Source organism: Chlorocebus sabaeus, chromosome 29 (genome assembly GCF_047675955.1).
Source record: "Chlorocebus sabaeus isolate Y175 chromosome 29, mChlSab1.0.hap1, whole genome shotgun sequence".
Taxonomy (NCBI): Eukaryota; Metazoa; Chordata; class Mammalia; order Primates; family Cercopithecidae; genus Chlorocebus; species Chlorocebus sabaeus.
Genome location: NC_132932.1, coordinates 6967634 through 6986211, shown reverse-complemented (window position 1 = coordinate 6986211; position 18578 = coordinate 6967634). Strand labels below are relative to the sequence as shown.

At 40.4% G+C, this 18578-nt stretch overlaps 1 protein-coding gene and 1 pseudogene across 2 annotated transcripts in view; both read left to right on the top strand.

Annotated features, from left to right (window-relative positions):
- Positions 1-438: 438 nt before the first annotated feature.
- LRRC28 (leucine rich repeat containing 28) overlaps positions 439-18578 on the top strand; it is a 126467-nt gene continuing 108327 nt past the window's right edge. The window contains exons 1-2 of one of the 2 annotated variants that reach the window (XM_007990544.3): positions 439-518; positions 4887-5114. In XM_007990544.3, coding sequence (XP_007988735.1) covers positions 4947-5114 — 168 coding nt within the window. In that variant the 5' untranslated portion in view covers positions 439-518; positions 4887-4946. The remainder of the gene's footprint in view (positions 519-4886; positions 5115-18578) is intronic. The other variant, XM_037987642.2, reaches the window with a different exon arrangement.
- On the top strand, positions 5128-11158 carry LOC103231269 (endoplasmin pseudogene; annotated as a pseudogene).

Genomic DNA, 18578 nt, shown 5'->3' with positions numbered 1-18578 from the left:
AAACAGCTCTTAGAATGAACGCTCAACGTGGGATCATTGTTGTAATCCCTCAACGTGTGCTACTGAATGAGAGGCCGAGTGACTGAATGAATGTATGAATGAAGGAACAGGCCAGTAACTGGCGGCTCCCGAGGTTGGAGCCTGCTAAATTACCCCTTCAAAACGCTAAACAAAAAGCCACTCCGTCGACATCAATCCCCACGCCGGAGCCGGAAGCAAGAGTAGAGCCGCGGGCGGGGCCAGAATAGAGGAAGTCGCGCTCTCGGCCAATAGACACATCGCTTGGCAAACGAACATTTTCCCACACCTATCGTGAAAGCGCGAGAACACAGGGGGTTATCGCGAGGTTCCCTGCTCCTCTCCCGCTCCCTCTTCTCCAGCTCCCTGTAGCGCGGGTTCCGCTCCGCCCCCGGAGCCCCGCCCCCGACGCCCGGCGCTCCGCCCCGCCCCGCCCGCCGTCCCCCGCTCGCCTTCCAGCGCCGCTTGCGCTCCAGAGCGCTGGCTCTGCTGGCGCTAAGGTGAGTAGAGCTGTCCGCCTCGTCGGGTGGTTCAAGTGGCAGGGCTTTCTGACCTGGTCCCCGGGGGGGACGCCCCAGACCTGGTCCTTCCAAAGCGTCCGGGTCGCGGCGAGTGGGACAGCGAGGCCGTCCGGGCCTCGGGTGGCCACAGCTGCCGGGTCCTTCTCGCACTCTGCGGCCCGCGGCCCCTGGGACCCGAGAACCCTGATACCGGGTCCGTGAAATCCCTGCTGCTGGGCTCACTGCTTCCCAGCTGTAACGATCTCAGTGGCTGGCTAACTCGGGCGAAACGGCGTGTGTTTTGCCTAAGACTCTGCCAGTGTTTATTACCACTGAGCTGAGAAAATAGCCTTTTACAAATGCTTTTAATATGTAGCTTATAGTTCTCTCATCTCCAGCGTTAGGAAATTGGAATGCGTATTCTACTAAATTGAGTACGGGCAAGTCAGTCTAAGGGACTCTTTTCTTTCAAAATATTCCTTAATATGTGTGGAATTTTGTTGAGAGGTTTTTGATTTTTTTGTTTTGTTTTTAATAAGATAGATTGGTGTTCACCTGTCAGGAAGCTCGTGTGTAGGTGCAGCTGTATACAGCTGATATTAAGTAATACTATTTGCCTTAACTACGTAAGAGGTAGTATAACTATACAAGAGGTAGTTTGCTTAACTAGGTTAAGATGTAGTAAAGTGAGATGGAGTAAGAAAATTACCTTGTTAAAGGCTGTGTATGGCCCGTGAATGCATACTGCAAAACTATGAGCATTGTTGATGCTTTATTGTCATTATTGGCAGTTTTAGGATTTCATTTGTTTAGATTTTATCTCCCAAACAGCCTTTGTAGCAATTTTAACAGAGTTTAATGGTGTTTTTGAGGCAGCCAATCCCAGCTAGAACATTCAGAAGGAAAGCCGTCAGGTTACAGGGAATCTCTTACTGAATCTTGCCTCAGTGAGTGTGGTTTTGCATTGTAGGGCGGCGGTGCACAGGCTTTGCAGTCAGTTCACCTGCGATGGAACTATGGCATGTTACCCTCCGAGAAACTCAGTTTCCTCCTCTGCAAAACGGGCTACATATGTCTATTGCAATGCACGATTGTAAAGATTAGACATCCTTGTGGCATGTAGCAAGCTTATAGGCTCTATCCGTGGTGTTGACATAGGTGGATGAAAAATCAACCTTGCAATGTTCTTCCACATGTCGTCAGATATTAGAAGGCTTACTTTAAAATTTTATTTTAAGTTCCTGGATACATGTGCAGAATATGCCGGTTTGTTACATAGGCAAACTTGTGCCTTGGTGATTTACTGCACCTATCAACCCATCACCTAGGTATTAGGAAGGGTTACTTTTAGTTATTGTGCTAGATACAGGTATGCAAGCGTGAAGAAAACAACACAGTCCCTGCCCTCAGGATTTCTAAATAAGTTTCTGAAGGGTTTATTTGCAGGCTTTTTGGCTTTATTGACAATAAACAGGTGCAACGATAAATATTTAAGTGACAAATCGTGAGGAGTCCTACGAAGGAAAAACAAACAGCCAAGTTCCTCTGAAAGAACACCAGGGGAGTACTTTGGGATAGGGAAGTGATTTTTATTTTTATTTTTATTTTTTTTTAAGACCGAGTCTCTGTCGCCCAGGCTGGAGTGCAGTGGTGTGATCTCGGTTTACTGCAAGCTCTGCCTCCCGGCTTCAAGCGATTCTCCTGCCTCAGCCTCCCGAGTGGCTGGGATTACGGGCACCTGCCACCACACCCAGCTAATTTTTGTATTTTTAGTAGAGATGGGGTTTTGCCAGGTTGGCCAGTCTGTTCTCAAACTCCTCACCTCAGGTGATCCACCCTCCTCGGCCTCCCAGAGTGCTGGGATTACAGGTGTGAGCCACTGCGGCTGGCCTCGGGAAGTGATTTTTATGTTGAAATCTGGAGAATGATGGGACATTGCTTTCTAGGCTAAGAGGAGAGCAGCAAGTGCTGTTAGGAGTTTGGTAGCTTTAAGGATTGGAAAAACCCAGAAGCTTGGTGAGAAGCCAAGCAGAGTTGCTGGAGAAGTGGGTGGGGGCAGATGGTGAGGCACCCTCAAGGCCTGGTAAAGGGTTTGATTTTCTGAATAAGAGGTTTCTGAAGGGTTTATTTAGTAAGATGTGTGCCGGAAAGAGTGAGATGTAATTGGATGTACATTTTTAAAGGCCCACTGCTGGGATTAATGAGTTGGAAGTGACCAGAGTGGACACAGGGAGACCACTAATACAGCTGGCCAGGCAGGGAATGACAGTGGCTTGTGGTTTTGGCAGATGGAGAGATTTGGATGGATTTGAGATGTCTTTGGGAGATGGAAGCCACTAGCCTTGTGATAGATTGGAGGTGGTCAGAATATGAGAGGATGGAATCATTCATGACTTCCTGATGGTGGATGGAGGGGTGGGTCATTTATTGAGATGGGAAAAACTATGGAGATTTGGATTGATGATGAAAATGGAAAGCTCTTTGAATGTGTTAAGTTTGAGATGGTTGTGAGGCATCTCAACTGCTAACAGTTTACTAGTTCAGTGAATAATTACCTAAAAAGTTTCATTTTCTACACAGAATCATTGATGTTATTTGTAGTCTACTTCCCTTTGCTTTACAGATAGGAGAATTAAGATGTGGAAAGATATATCTTGTACAAAGTCACATAATATATCTCATAAAATAGGTGAGTAGGTGGAATAAATGTGGGAAAGTATTGGATCCTTATGTTGCTTTGGAAATAGTTAATATTTCATACTTTGCCTTTTGGTATAAAATGGCAAGTGCTAGCTCATTAGCTAGGAATTAGAATTTGGAAATAATAAAATATAACCAGAAAATTACAGAACTCTTGTTTATTGAAAGCTTATGTTGCTGCATTTTGTACTAATTTGGTATTAATTCCCAGTGAAAATCACTTTCCTTAAGGAAAAAAAAAAAAAAATATTGAAAGGTACTTTCCAAGAGAGAGTTGGGAAAAAGTGCTGAGGAAAACAGTCAAGTCTTTAAGCAAAGCTCAACTTCTTTGTAGTTGTTTCAGCATTTCCTTAGTATCCTGTGGAATCTTGTGAGTCAGTGTCTGTAAAGAACCCAGACTTTGAAATTCATTGGACCTGGCATCAAACCCTTGCCTTTATCCCTTGTGAACAGTTTGACCTTGGACAAATTACTGAAGCCTTTAGTTTGTTTCTTTTTGTGTTAACTGATGGTGAAGTTTGTTTTAGTTCTGTGCCTAGTGGATAAAATGGCAAATGTTACTTGTGTTCTTGCCCTTGTCAATTTTGGAGCTAGAAGAGAATTTATAATAATCTGCCCTGGACTCCGGCCTTTAAACCAGTACATTAGTTGCTATCTCCTTTCTATATATTAGGCAACTGGAGACCCAGAGACATTGTAGTATTATAGAATAATACAGGATTCTTGTTTCTGAGTGCAGTGTTTCTTCTTTCATTGAAATAATTTAAAATCATGAAACTGTGTGGCCCTGGATCTATTTCTTTGATGCCTCTGATAATCCATAAAGCTAAAAACAAAGAGGCGAGGCACAGTGGCTCACACCTGTAATCCCAGCATTTGGGGAGGCTGAGGTGGGAGGATTGCTTGAACTCAGGAGTTTGAGACTAGCCTGGGCAACACAGTGAGACCCCCATCTCTACAAACAAATAAAACAATTTGCTGAGTATGGTGGTGCTGCCTATAGTACCGGCTACTTGGGAGGCTGAGGTGAGAGGATCACTTGAGCACAGAAGTTGAGGCTACAGTGAGCTATGATTGAGCACTGCAGCCTAGCCTGGGCAACAAAGTGAGACCCTGTCTCTAAAAACAAAATAAGAAGAAAAGAAAAGAATAAAGAGATAAAGAAAAAAATCAGAATATAGGACAATATTTACATACTAGGAAGTGAAGAAAATGAAGCTATTAATGCTCTAGATATAAATAATATATATTTTAATATTTTTGAAGTACCTTAAGCTAAATACAAAATGAGGTAGTTCATAAAAGAAATGGGGTTTGCTGCATTTGATTTTTAAGCTTCTCCTTTGGTTGCATGTTATGAAACTGGTCACTGTTTTTCTTAGACAAGGGTTCCTATCTCAAGTGCAAAAAATTTTTTCCATTAGGACTATTTCTAATAAATAATAAATATTGTTTAATCAGAGTATTTTTATTAAATTGTTATTCATTTTAATCTCCTCCTAAATATGTGTGACAATTTTAGTTGTTATGAAAATAAAATGTAGGATTGAATGTATTAATATAATTATCTTTTTCAGTGTCTTCAAGTAGCTGTGGGTGCTAACTGGTTTATGCGTCAATGCTTGTAAAAAATCTTATAATGAATAAATTTTCTTGTTCTCTTTATAGAAATGGACCAATTTTGACAAGATATAGTACTGCAGTGTGCCTGATGGGATATATTCAGTCATGGCGTCCGAACTTTGTAAGACGATCTCTGTGGCAAGGCTGGAAAAGCACAAGAATTTGTTCTTAAATTATAGGAATCTGCACCATTTTCCATTGGAGTTACTGAAAGATGAGGGACTGCAGTACTTGGAGAGACTCTATATGAAAAGGAACTCCCTGACAACCTTGGTACAGTATTATATTACACTACAAAAAATTATTTATACGTGTGGTCCTGATCAAGATACATTTACATACCCTAAGGCATTCAGACCAAGACTTATATCCCCTGTTGTTATATATACGGTTAATATAAATGCACACACAGGGATTTCTCATTGGCTATGAATTTGTTATCCAAGTTTGTGTAGTTATGAGGTTGCAAGGGAAGTTGTGAAGGAAAGCAAAATATTCACTCATGTATGACTTATCAAATTAGTACCCATTCAAAAACCTGTCTTCATTTAGTATGTGCTTCTGTCCTGACTTGTAATTTGTTTGTATGTTAAGCTTCTCAGGTGATTCTTGGATATTACAGCATTCACTAGACCAGTTAAAAAGTAAACAAGAGAAAGACCAACAGTGCTTTTGAGATACAGGTATTAAAGGGAGAATGATTTGAAAATTAAAACATTAAGAGAGGCACTAGGGAAGCTTAATGTAACTTTTGAGTGTTTTGAAAACAAAAACTTTATGATTGCCCTGTGAAAATCAAATGACTTTGAATTGGGCTAGCATACAATTTTTTGGAAAAAATTTTGCCACAAAGGCAACATTTAATTTGCTCTTTTTGTGTTCTAAGAATAAGCACATAGTTTTCATTATAATCTGAATTGTATTACATATAAGATAAACTAAAACGTTTTCAAAAGAATGTCCAAATCAAGCTTTTTATTCCCACTATTTATTGTAAAACTGGGACTCTGTATTAAATGGATTTACTTTGTATGGCCTTTTCTGGTTATCACTTAACCTTATTTGAATCTTTTACTTGAATTCTAGTTCTTACTCATTTTAGATGATTTATGAAATCTTACTACTTTGTGAATTCACCCATTCTTCATTCCCTTCGCTATATTGGACTTTGCTAAATATCTGGAAAGTGTATCTTATTGGCTTCATGTATATGGCATGTTTTCCTGGAAAAGTTTTATTTAATCTGTGTACAATGCCTATAGTGGGTAGAAAGCATTGTAAAATTAGTTTATCTTTGCTCTGTCTAGAAGTAAATAGATAAGTATGTTTTGTTCTTTTGTGATTAGCATGTTGGCATATATGTTGAATGCCTACTTATATTTCTGAAATTAGATTTTTCAGTTTTCCAACTTGGAAAATCTATATGCAGTTATAGGAATCCTTTTTTGCAAAGTCATCATCTCATGATATGAAACCATATTAGTATTTTTTTAGCCCTTTAATGAGAAGTGGTATAAGAAATATTTTGACAAGGATTATAGCCTAGATTTTCCCGTGTTTGCTCTTTATGTATAAAGAAAAATTTGTGAGTGGATTACTTATTAACTATCTGCCATAGCCCAATGGGGTAGACTTTGTTCAGAGAATTGACCTTTGCTTATAAAAGTTAAATTTGTGGGCGGACCATGCGGCTGGAGGTGTGACTATCAGCCCAGGAGTGAGAGGGTGGAGGCAGCTCTTGCGATCGAAAGGGACTTGAGACTCACCAGCCGCACACCATGAAGGCCCTGTGGGTGCTGGGCCTCTGCCGTGTTCTGCTGACCTTTGGGTCGGTCAGAGCTGATGATGAAGTTTATGTGGATGGTACAGGAGAAGAGGATCTGGGTAAAAGTAGAGAAGGTTCCAGGACAGATGATGAAGTAGTACAGAGAGGAAGAAGCTATTCAGTTGAATGAATTAAATGCATCATAAATAAGAGTCCGAAAAGTTTGCCTTCCAAGCTGAAGTTAACAGAATGATGAAACTTCTCAGCAATTCATTGTATGAAAATAAAGAGATTTTCCTGAGAGAACTGATTCTGAGGCTTTAGGTAAGATAAGGCTAATATCACTGACTGATGAAAATGCTCTTTCTGGAAATGAGGAACTAACAGTCAAAATTAAGTGTGATAAGGTGAAGAACCTGCTGCATGTCACAGACGCTGGTGTAGGAATGACCAGAGAAGAGTTGATTAAAAACTTTGGTACCATTGCCACATCTGGGACAAACGAGTTTTTAAACAAAATGACTGAAGCACAGGAAGATGGCCAGTCAATTTCCTGAATTGATTGGCCAGTTTGGCATCGGTTTCTATTCCACCTTCCTTGTAGCAGATAAGGTTATTGTCACTTCAGAACACAACAATGATACCCAGGACATCTGGGAGTCCAACTCCAGTGAATATTCTGTAATTGCTGACTCAAGAGGAGACACTCTAGGACGGGGAACGACAATTACCCTTGTCTTGAAAGAAAAAGCATTTGATTACCTTGAATTGGATACAATTAAAAATCTTGTCAGAAATATTCACAGTTCATAAACCTTCCTATTTATGTATGGAGCAGCAAGACTGGAACTGCTGAGGAGCCCATGAAGGAAGAAGCAGCAGCAAAAGAAGAGAAAGAAGAATCTTATGATGAAGCTGTAGAAGAAGAAGAAAGAAGGAGAAGGAGAAAGGAGAAAGGAGAAAGGAAAGAAGAAGAGAAGGAGAATGAGAAGAAGAAGAAGAAGAAGAAAGAAGAAGAGGAGGAGAAAAGAAACCGAAGACTAAAAAAGTTGAAAAAACTGTCTGTGAATGGGACAATCAAACCAATATGGCAGAGACCATCCAAAGAAGTAGAAGATGAATACAAAGCTTTCTGCAAATCATTTTCAAAGGAAAGTGATGACACTGTGGCTTATATTCACTTTACTGCTGAAGGGGAAGTTACCTTCAAATCAATTTCGTTTGTACCCACATTTGTTCCACGTGGCCTATTTGACGCATATGGATCTAAAAAGAGCAATTACATTAAGCTCTGTGTGCGCTGCGTATTCATCACAGATGACTTCCATGTTATGATGCCTAAGTACGTTAATTTTGTCAAGGGTGTGGTGGACTCAGATGGTCTCTCTTTGAATGTTTCCTGCAAGACTCTTCAGCAACATAAACTGCTTAAGGTGATTAGGAAGAAACTTGTCTGTAAAACTCTGCGCATGATCAAGAAGATTGCTGATGAGAAATACAATGATACTTTTTGGAAAGAATTTGGTACCAACATTAAGCTTGGCGTGATTGAAGACCACTCGAATCGAACACGTCTTGCTAAACTTCTTAGGTTCCGGTTTTCTCATCATCCAACCGACATTGCTAGCCTACACCAGTATGTGGAAAGAATGAAGGAAAAACAAGACAAAATCTACCTCATGGCTGGGTCCAGCAGAAAAGAGGCTGAATCTTCTCCATTTGTTTAGTGACTTCTGAAAAAGGGCTATGAAGTTATTTACCTCACAGAACCTGTGGATGAATACTGCATTCAGGCCCTTCCCGAATTTGATGGGAAGAGGTTCCAGAATGTTACCAAGGAAGGAGTGAAGTTTGATGAAAGTGAGAAAACTAAGTAGAGTCATAAAGCAGTTGAGAAAGAATTAGAGCCTCTGCTCAATTGGATGAAAGATAAAGCCCTTAAGGGCAAGATTGAAAAGGCTGTGGTATCTCAGTGCCTGACAGAATCTCCATGTGCTTTGGTGGCCAGCCAGTACGGGTGGTCTGGCAACATGGAGAGAATCATGAAAGCACAAGCGTACCAAACGGGCAAGGACATCTCTACAAATTACCATGTGAGTCAGAAGAAAACATTTGAAATTAATCCCAGACATCCGCTGATCAGAGACATGCTTCAACGAATTAAGGAAGATGAAGATGATAAAACAGTTTTGGATCTTGCTATGGTTTTGTTTGAAGCAGTAATGCTCCAGTCAGGATATCTTTTACCAGACACTAAAGCATATGGACATAGAATAGAAAGAATGCCTCGCCTCAGTTTGAACATTGATCCTGATGCAAAGATGGAAGAACCCAAAGAAGAACCTGAGGAGACAACAGAAGACGCAGAGCAAGACAAAGACAAAGAAATGGGTGTGGGAACAGATGAAGAACAAGAAACAGCAAAGGAATCTACAGCTGAAAAAGATGAATTGTAAATTATACTCTCACTGTTTGGATCCTGTGTGGAGAGGGAATGTGAAATTTAAGTCATTTCTTTTGGAAGAGACTTGTTTTTGATGCACTCCACCAGTCCCCTTCTCCCTGCACTGTTAAATGTGGGATTATGGGTTACAGGAAGAAGTGGGTTTTTTAGTTGAATTTTTTTAACATACCTTATTTGTACTATTTAACTGACTATTCTTGATGTAAAATCTTGTCATGTGTATAAAAATAAAAAAGATTCCCCCCCCCTACCAAAAGTTAAACTTTTGGTCTTGTCATAGTTTCTCAGCTTCAGTTTTTTGTTTATGAAAATAAGAATCTACTGTCCAGTAAATTGATGTTTATAATAGCTTATGGTAATACATTTTATTTCTCTGCAACCTTTTTAATCATCAGAGATTAAATTGTTGTGTATGTTTGTAATGATGTATATATTTTACTTTAATTGTTTTCTCTTAGCTGGAATATTTGATTTATGTATATCAAAGAACTTTATAAACTATAAAGTACTGTACAGATATGAGGAGATGGTGGGAATAGTAGCAGTCATCCCAAAGCCTGCGCATTGCCTGATTATATCAGATACATGACAGCTTACAGTGCAGTTTTTGAAAACAGGTAAAACATTACTTTTCCTAAAGTGCTCAAAACTAGTAGTGATTCTTAGGGCTTTTGGAATATTTGCTGATGTTAAAATACAGTTCCTAAAAGAGAGTAATATGTGCAATTTTATTTACAACTGCAATACTGTCCAAAACTGGGGAAAACATTATTGAAAATGTATAGTATCTCGAATATATTATTGCTTAATTGACCTTTTACTTAGGATTTTAAACAAGCTTGGGAATCTGTCAATCACTTCCATGTTCATGTTGTTTTAGTGTTTCTTAACATTGTTTTTTTTGTTTCCTGTTAACATTTTTGCATGTGTGTTAAATGCCTTCTCTCAGCATTTTCCTCCTTTCCTCTCCCACCCCTCAGCATATTAGGCCTCTTGCTGAGAAGAGAAGTTGTCACTAATACACAACCTCCACCCTTCTCCCTTTTGCCCCTCAGTTGCTCAGAGCCATATAGTGGCTTGTATTTGTAGCATGATTGCATGGCAAAAGTCCAGAACTTGGCGAATGCTCATATTTAGAACTAAAGCACAAGAAAAAGCCTTTTTGCACATTTAAAAGAATAAACTTTGCGATTACAAAACTGGTATATGCCCTTATGTCAAACAACATAGAGGAGTATCTGGAAAGCAATCCTCTCTTTTTCCAGTTTGTGAAGCAACCAACATTAATAGTTGGATTGTATCCTTCTGCTTTGATTCATTCATGCTGCCATAACAAAACACCATAAAATCAGTGGCTTATAAACAAATTTATTTCTTACTGCTCTGGAGGTGGGGAAGTACAAGATCATGGTGCTGGCAGATTCGGTGTCTGGTGAGGTCTTTCTTACTGGATCGTAGATGGTGCCTTCTTGCTGTGTTCTCACATGGTGGAAGGGGTCAAGGGTCTCTCCCCGAACTCTTTTAAAGGACACTAATTCCATTCATAAGGGCTCTGCTGTCATAATCTAATTGCCTCCCAAAGGTCCCACCTCTTCTTTTTATTTTTATTTTTATTTTTGAGATAGAGTTTCACTCTTGTTGCCCAGGCTGGAGTACAACAGCTCTATCTCGGCTCACGGCAACTTCTGCCTCCCAGATTTAAGTGATTCTCCTGCCTCAGCCTCCCGAGTAGCTTGGATTACAGGCATGCACCACCATGCCCAGCTAATTTTGTAATTTTAATAGAGATGGGGTTTCTCCATGTTGGTCAGGCTAGTCTTGAACTCCCGACCTCAGGTGATCCACCCACCTCAGCCTCCCAAAGTACTAGGATTGCAGGTGTGAGCCATCATGCCCAGCTGGTCCCACCTTCTAACACCATCATCATCTTGGGGTTTAGAATTTTAATGTATGAATTTGGGGAAACACAAACATTCAGACTATACCACCTTCCACCTCCTTGCTTGTGTTTATGTAATTATATATATATTCTGTTTGCATTTTTCCTTTTTTAATAACAAAAATAAAATCATACGTATTTCTCTGGAAGTCTCTTTTTTCATTTCATGATATTCTCATTCCACTAACCTCTAGGCCAGTAGATATATGTACATTCTTGTATGTATATGTATGTTTATATTTAGGATAGCCTAAAAAGTAGGATTGTTGGACTAAAGGGTAGACATGTTTTATATTTCAGAATACTTTTGGCCAGTCATGGTGGCTCATGCCTGTAATCCTAGCACTTTGGGAGGCCAAGGCGGGCAGATCACTTGAAGCTAGGAGTTTGAGACCAGGCTGGCCAACATGGTAAAACCCCATCTCTACAAAAATACAAAAATTAGCTAGGCATGGTGGTGCACGTCTGTAGTCCCAGCTACTCAGGAGGCTGAGGCAGGAGAATCACTTGAACCTGCAAGGTTGAGTTTGCAGTAAGCTGAGATTATGCCACTGCACTCCAGCCTGGGCAACAGAGTGAGATTAGGTCTCAAAAAAAACTTTTTTAAAAGCAATATTTGATTATCATTTATTTGTATAGCTGAGAAACCTTAAAACTTTTATTTTGTTTTGAGACAGCGTCTGGCTCTGTTGCCCAGGCTGGAGTACAGTGGCGTGATCCTGGCTCACTGCAGCCCTGACCTTCTGAGCTCAAGTGAGCTTCCTGCCTCAGCTTCCTGAGTAGCTGGGACTACAAGCACACACCACCACACCATACACAGCTAAGTTTTACAACTTTTTATAGAGATGGGGTCTTGCTGTGTTGCCCAGGCTGATCTCGAACTCCTGGGCTCAAGTGATCTTCCTGCCTTAGCCTCCCAAAGTACTGAGATTACAGTGAGCCACTGTGCCTGGCCAGAAGTTTCTTTTTAAACATAAGCTGGTTTATATTGAAATCTAGTTATATAGTTGATAGGTGAACAAGAAGTAGTTGTGGGGGCTGGGTGCAGTGGCCCATGCCTGTAATCCTAGCACTTTGGGATGCTGCGAGGCAGGTGGATCACTTGAGCTCAGGAGTTCAAGACCAGCCTGGGCAACATCACAAAATCCTATCTCTATAAAAAATACAAAAAAAAAAAAAAAAAAAGCTGGTTGTGGCAGCGTGTGCCTGTAGTACCAGCTACTTGGGGGGTCTGAGATGGGAGGATCGCTTGAGCCCAGGAGATTGAAGCTGCCATGAGCCAACATCACGCCCCTCCACTTCAGCCTGGGTGACAAAGTGAGACCCTGTCTCAAAAAAAAAAAAAAAGTAGTAGTTAAGAAACATGATTTTTCTTCCTATCTTCCTATGATTTACCTTAGAAAATATTTTAAATACTTTTTCCATAATTATTTTAAATGCAATTCAGGAATTAAGTCAGATCTTTGTGATCATTTTAAGATAAATAAGATATTAGGAGTAATATAGGGTCTGGGTTTGTCACATGATAGGTATTCATGTAGTGGTAGAATTAAATAAATGTATGTAAAGTAGAATTGCATAAAGACCATATTATAAGAGTTCCAGACCGAGAGCTTTCAAAAGCAGGAACTGTGTCTTGCATTCTGTACCTTCAGTGCCTGGCTTACTGCTTAACATGTGTAGTACACATAATTTCATTCTATGTAGCAGCATTGTGGAATATTTTAAAAATAAGATCCTATTTGTATGACACTGAAGACTGACTTTGACAGGCACTTAGGAGGAAGAGCATCATTCAATTAGTGTGTATTTGTTGAGTACTTACTGTGTACCCATCATTCTTCAAGACATTGACGATAGATATATCATGAAACGGCTGCTGCTTCTCATGGAATTTTCATTTGTTCGCATTTCAAGTTTAAGGGAAAAAGATGAACTAAGACTCAGTGGCACAGTGTTCGAGGGACAAGTCTACATACCTGTTTCGCTTGCCTTGAGCAGTGGTTTTATAGGTTCTATTGGAAGTAAAAGCTCAGGGCCACAAAGAAAATGAGCACTCAGAGAATTTTTCAGCAAGGTCAATTTTCTTCTGCGGAAGAGTGTCGCTCATAGGCCTAGCCACCACGAGAACACACAGAACAAAGGAGAACAACGCATATTCTGTCCTGTGTCTTTCCCCCATTGGCTGGGGTTGGACCACACAATCTAAACTAGTCCCGATTGGCTAAACATTTAAACTTTCTTAGACAAGGTAGGCACGTGATAGAGGAGAGAGGGAGGGGAGGAAGGGGTCACCTACAGGTGACTAGAAAGCTAACCTATTCCCACATAAGGAAACAGGGCTGTGGCATGTCTAGGCATATTTAGACAGGTTAAAGCTCAGCAAAAGGGGGGAGTGGGGGCTGGAACTTGGAATAAATAACAGGGGAACTGGACAAACTGTTTGAAGAGGAGCCTAGCTGTATCTAACGGTTCCACAGAACCTCAGGTTTACTGAGCAATGCTGAGGTGGGGACTGAGCGATAGTCTATCTCCACTTAAGCGGAAGCAGCTCTTATTTTGTTTGAGTATTGATGTTCTCTATGGAAACCCCCACATAGATGGGATATGCAGAGAGGACCTCTAGTAAACAGATGGGTAGATAGGTCTTGAAGTTTGGCTGTGATATGGGATGGGCATAGTGGGAGGGAATTTGACAACAAAGGAGATTTTTCTTCTCTTCTTCCCTTTTCTTTTCCTTTTCCTTTCCGCCCTCTCTTCTGTTTTCTAAGAGGACAGAGTAAATGCTGATAGGAAGTTCCCATTAGACAGGAGTTGAACCTCTGGAAAAAGGGAATAATTAAAAGTCCAAGTTTCCTAAGAATGGGCTCCAGAGTACACATGGAAGGATTGACCTTGGGAATATATCCTTTCCTCTTTTGTAGAAGTAAAGAAAGGGAGGACAGGTGGATAGACAGATGGACACTGAGGGAGAGAGAGGCAGTTGAGAGAGTTTTTGTCTGATGCTTTTACCAGGTCAGACCATCTGCTTGGGAATGGACATTTGGGGAGAAGGCAGGTTGGAAGACTCACATGGCAGTTTGGCTAGAGAAAGATAGAATTGTTGGGTGTTGTTTACAAGCAGTTGGTGATTAAGCTTATGGTGGAATCTTCTGCTTGTTTAGGGAACTTTCTCTTGCTGTACTCAGCTGTCTGAGGTATGGAGAAGGAAGACTGTGGCATTCATACAGATTTAGGTTTTTGCCAGGTGGGTGCAGTACAAGTACGGAGAGACAAAGGAGGTTTAGGATTTGGCCAAGAGAGTGATATAACATGAAATCTGAGCTGGATTGGAGGCAAATAAAGGAAGAGTGAATACGGAGAATGGAGGTGGGCCAAAGTACCCATTGATGTTGAAGAACTGCTGTATTGGGTAAGCCGTCTGGGATATGGGACATTTTGGTGGCAGAAAAAGACTGTGGTCATGGAGAAGTTTCTGATGATGACACGGTCTGAGTGTGCAAGGTGGAGGGGACTGAGGTAGGGCCTTACAACCTTCCCTGCATTGGTACCTGTGGTCTTTGTAAGAAGGAGAAGGAATATAGCTTGGAAGCAACAATCACCAGTCCTTTCTAAAATTCTGAAGTTCCTCAAGGGAGGAAATTAGTAGTGGGAGCATTTCAGGGCTGCAGTCCCGGGAAGTGGCTGTTTCATGGTTTGGTAGCACAACTCAAGACTGAGACGTAAGAGATCGAAGTCCTATGGCTTAACCTCTTTGGACCTCAGTTCCTTTATTTACAATAAAAAAGGCCACAAGAGACTTTGAGGAAAGTATAAAATCTCAACCTGAAAGCAAAATCACTTAATGAATCTGTCAACTTCTTTTCTTAATGGGAACAGTTGGCCTTCCTGAGGAAATGAAAGAGTAACTTGCCCAAATACTGATAGAGCTCTTACTACTTGCTTATTTTATAAATATGAATGGACAAGAAAGAGGTATCTTTTTTTTTGAGACGGAGTCTCACTTTCGCCCAGGCTGGAATGCAGTGGCGCCATCTCGGCTCACTATAAGCTCCGCCTCCTGGGTTCCCGCCATTCTCCTGCCTCAGCCTCCTGAGTAGCTGGGACTACAGGCGCCTGCCACCACGCCCGGCTAAGTTTTTTTTGTGTTTTTAGTAGAGACGGGGTTTCACCATGTTAGCCAGGATGGTCTTGATCTCCTGACCTTGTGATCCGTCCGCCTCGGCCTCCCAAAATGCTGGGATTACAGGCGTGAGCCACCGCGCCCAGCCAGAGCTATCCAAATTTTAATGAAAGAGAGTTTGGCTGATAGCTAAGCAACAGGAGTAGATGGATCCTGATTAAGCAGTTAATTTATGCAACAAGAGATAATTTAACTTAAAAATTATATTCCACCAAGTGAAGGAAAGAGAGGTCTGTCAATCGTATTCCTGAATTGGGCTGGGAAATGAGGCACAGATGTTTTTTCTTTCCTATTAGCCCAGGAGAAAAACATTCCTGACTTTCTGCTTCAAATATGAACAGGCAAATGAAAAAAGAATACAGATAGCAAAAACACATAAAAAGATGCACAACTTGGCCGGGCGCGGTGGCTCAAGCCTGTAATCCCAGCACTTTGGGAGGCCGAGACGGGCGGATCACGAGGTCAGGAGATCGAGACCATCCTGGCTAACGCGGTGAAACCCCGTCTCTACTAAAAAAAAATACAAAAAACTAGCCGGGTGTGGTGGCGGGCGCCTGTACTCCCAGCTACCCGGGAGGCTGAGGCAGGAGAATGGCGTAAACCCAGGAGGCGGAGCTTGCAGTGAGCTGAGATCCGGCCACTGCACTCCAGCCTGGGCGACAGAGTGAGACTGTCTCAAAAAAAAAAAAAAAAGATGCTCACCTTTTAGAGGAAGTGATAAAACACTAATCATTTTTACCTATCAGATTGGCAAAGATTAACACCTAGCCAGGCATCGAGGCATACCAGCTTCTTGTCTGAGATGGGAGGTTCATGTGAGCCCAGGAGTTTGAAACCAGCCTGGGCAACACAGTGAGACCTTGTCTCAAAAAAAAAAAAAAAAAAAAAAAAAGATTAACACCTAGTGTTAAGGATAATTAATACCTAGTGTTGGGTACAGTTGGGAGAAGATACTGTCACATACTCTTAATGAAAATTAATGTTTTTGTTGGGTGGTTGGGCCATATCTAGCAAAACTGTACATGGATATGTGTTTGAATCGGCATTTTCACTTGCAAGAATCTACCCAGTAGAAAAGTCTGGTGAACAAGAATGTTCATCACAGGTTTGAATATGATGAAAAATTGTTAAAACCTCAATATTCATCAATATTGGATTAGTTAAAATCTGATAGCAGCTAGCACTGTTTGAGTCTGTACCAAGTGCTCAGTTTTAAGCAAATGGCATGTATTATTTAATCCTCAGGACAATCCTATGATGTAGGCACTATTATCCTTATTTTATAGACAAGTAAACTAAGGCATAGAAAGTACATCAAACTGATAGTGATTACAGTTGTAGATGGGTGGAGAGTGTGAGGGTAGGGGTGGAGTCTGAAAGAAACAGAGCCTTACTTAAGTGTTTATAGGAAAAGGGAAAGCCCTACTAGTAAGTTTGGTTTATATTAGTTTCAGTAAATATTTATTTTTATAGTTCAGAGTCAGTTAAAATAAGATGGTTAGAATACAGTACCACTAAGGTTTTATCAAGCTTTCTAATCAGTGAGTCTAAATATTTTGATTTACAGTGATGCATATGTTTATGCCATATTGACATAGATGACTCTCTTAGCTGGTGGCTAGATGAGAGTGAGAGAGGTTGATGGCTAGGAAAGTCACACAACTATATCTGCCACCCCCCCCCCCACTTGAATTTGGTAATAGTAGGATCTGGATCAAATAAGGATCAGAACACCATAAGGGGAAAAATAGTAAGTTAAGGAGATGGCCTAAAAGAGCATCATACAGCCAAGTGCGGTAGGAGAAACAGGGAGCGGGAATTAAGTTTTGTTGTTGGTTTGGTTCATTTTGAATTCCAGAGCAAGGACTTCTTGTTTTTCTCCAGTCTGTTGGATCCTTGCAGCTTGAACTGCTGCTAGGATGCAGGACCTCTATAATCGCCATGATTGCACTGTTCTTGAGCTGGCTCTGTATAAAAGCATCTCTGTTTCTTAAATTGACTATGTGGAAATATGTGAGTATATTAAATAGTAAAGCATTCTAATGGTCTGTTAGTGTTTTAGTGTTTGTATGTAATATGTGGTACTGTTCTGGAAAACAGCCATTACATTTATCCTGTCTTCATAATACACATGTGCCTGAAAATTAAGTTTTGTTACAACAACTTATTTTCCTGTTGAATTTTCAGATTTAGAAGCTTTTCTGTCATTGTTACCGCTTCCTTGTCAGTAATGTGGAACAGTGACTCCTTGTCAAATAATTAAGAAACTCAAGCCTCTCATATGTCATGAAGACTTTCATTTTTCAGGAAAATGAATGTCTGTTCCAAAACTCTATTTATGGAGTCATAGGATTTTAAAGCTAGAAGCTTTATTGATAATGTGGATATTTTTTCTTTCTGAAGAAACTAGGAAAAGGATAATGGTTGGTTCTAAAGTCACTTTTATGGCTTTTCAGTGCAAAAATAAGGTCTCCTAATTTGTAGTCCAGTTAGTTTTGCTTCATTTTAATTCTGTAGATATTTATTGATAACCTCTTCCTAGTCTAGCACCACCATGCCGTTAAAATTTAACCACGTTTATCCACTGTGTAGAAAAGAAGTGCTGCATGTTAAGTGAATTTTCCCAGTTAATTTTTGTAAAGCCTGTGTCTGAGTTTTCCTGTGAATAAAAGTCTAGCTTGCTAGAAATATTTTTAAAACATATATCATTCTTTGCTTTTTAAATAAAATATAGGGAACTTGACTTAGCATGTACCCTGTAATTTGTAGTTTCTGCCTAGGGAGTTAGGAGGGGGACAGTTTAGAAAGAGGTGGCGGGGCTAGGGGTCTTTTCCTTAGAACAGACCATTTTCTTGTATACTTGAAGGGTGTTATTTGCAAGCAAAAGACTCAAAACCATTGGTATATGTATGTTTCCACAAGTTTAAATTCATTTTTCAGGCATTCACTATAATGAGGCACCTGTGTACTAGAAGTGAGACGCCAGTGTCTAAATGTTAGTCCCATCGAATCAGTCAACAAATACATACGTTGTGTAAGTAAGGCACTTGTACACTGATCTTGGAACATGCTCCCCACCCCACGCCCCCAAACCAAACAGTTATGTCATAAACTTACAGAATTGTTCAAGCTAGGCGTAATCTTAAATCATTGATCTGGCTTAATGGGAATGTGTTTGGTATTCTATTTTTGTGTGTATTTTATATTGCTTTGAAAATTTCATTTATAAAGTCATACTTATGGCATGTTTATTAAATAGGATTTTTAAAAAATAAAAAGCTAGATAAGACTCTTGATGCTTGTAACCTCCAGCCCTTGTTTCTGACATTTATATAACTTTCAGTTTTAACAAGTATTTTTAAGATAAACACTTCAAGAGGCATTTC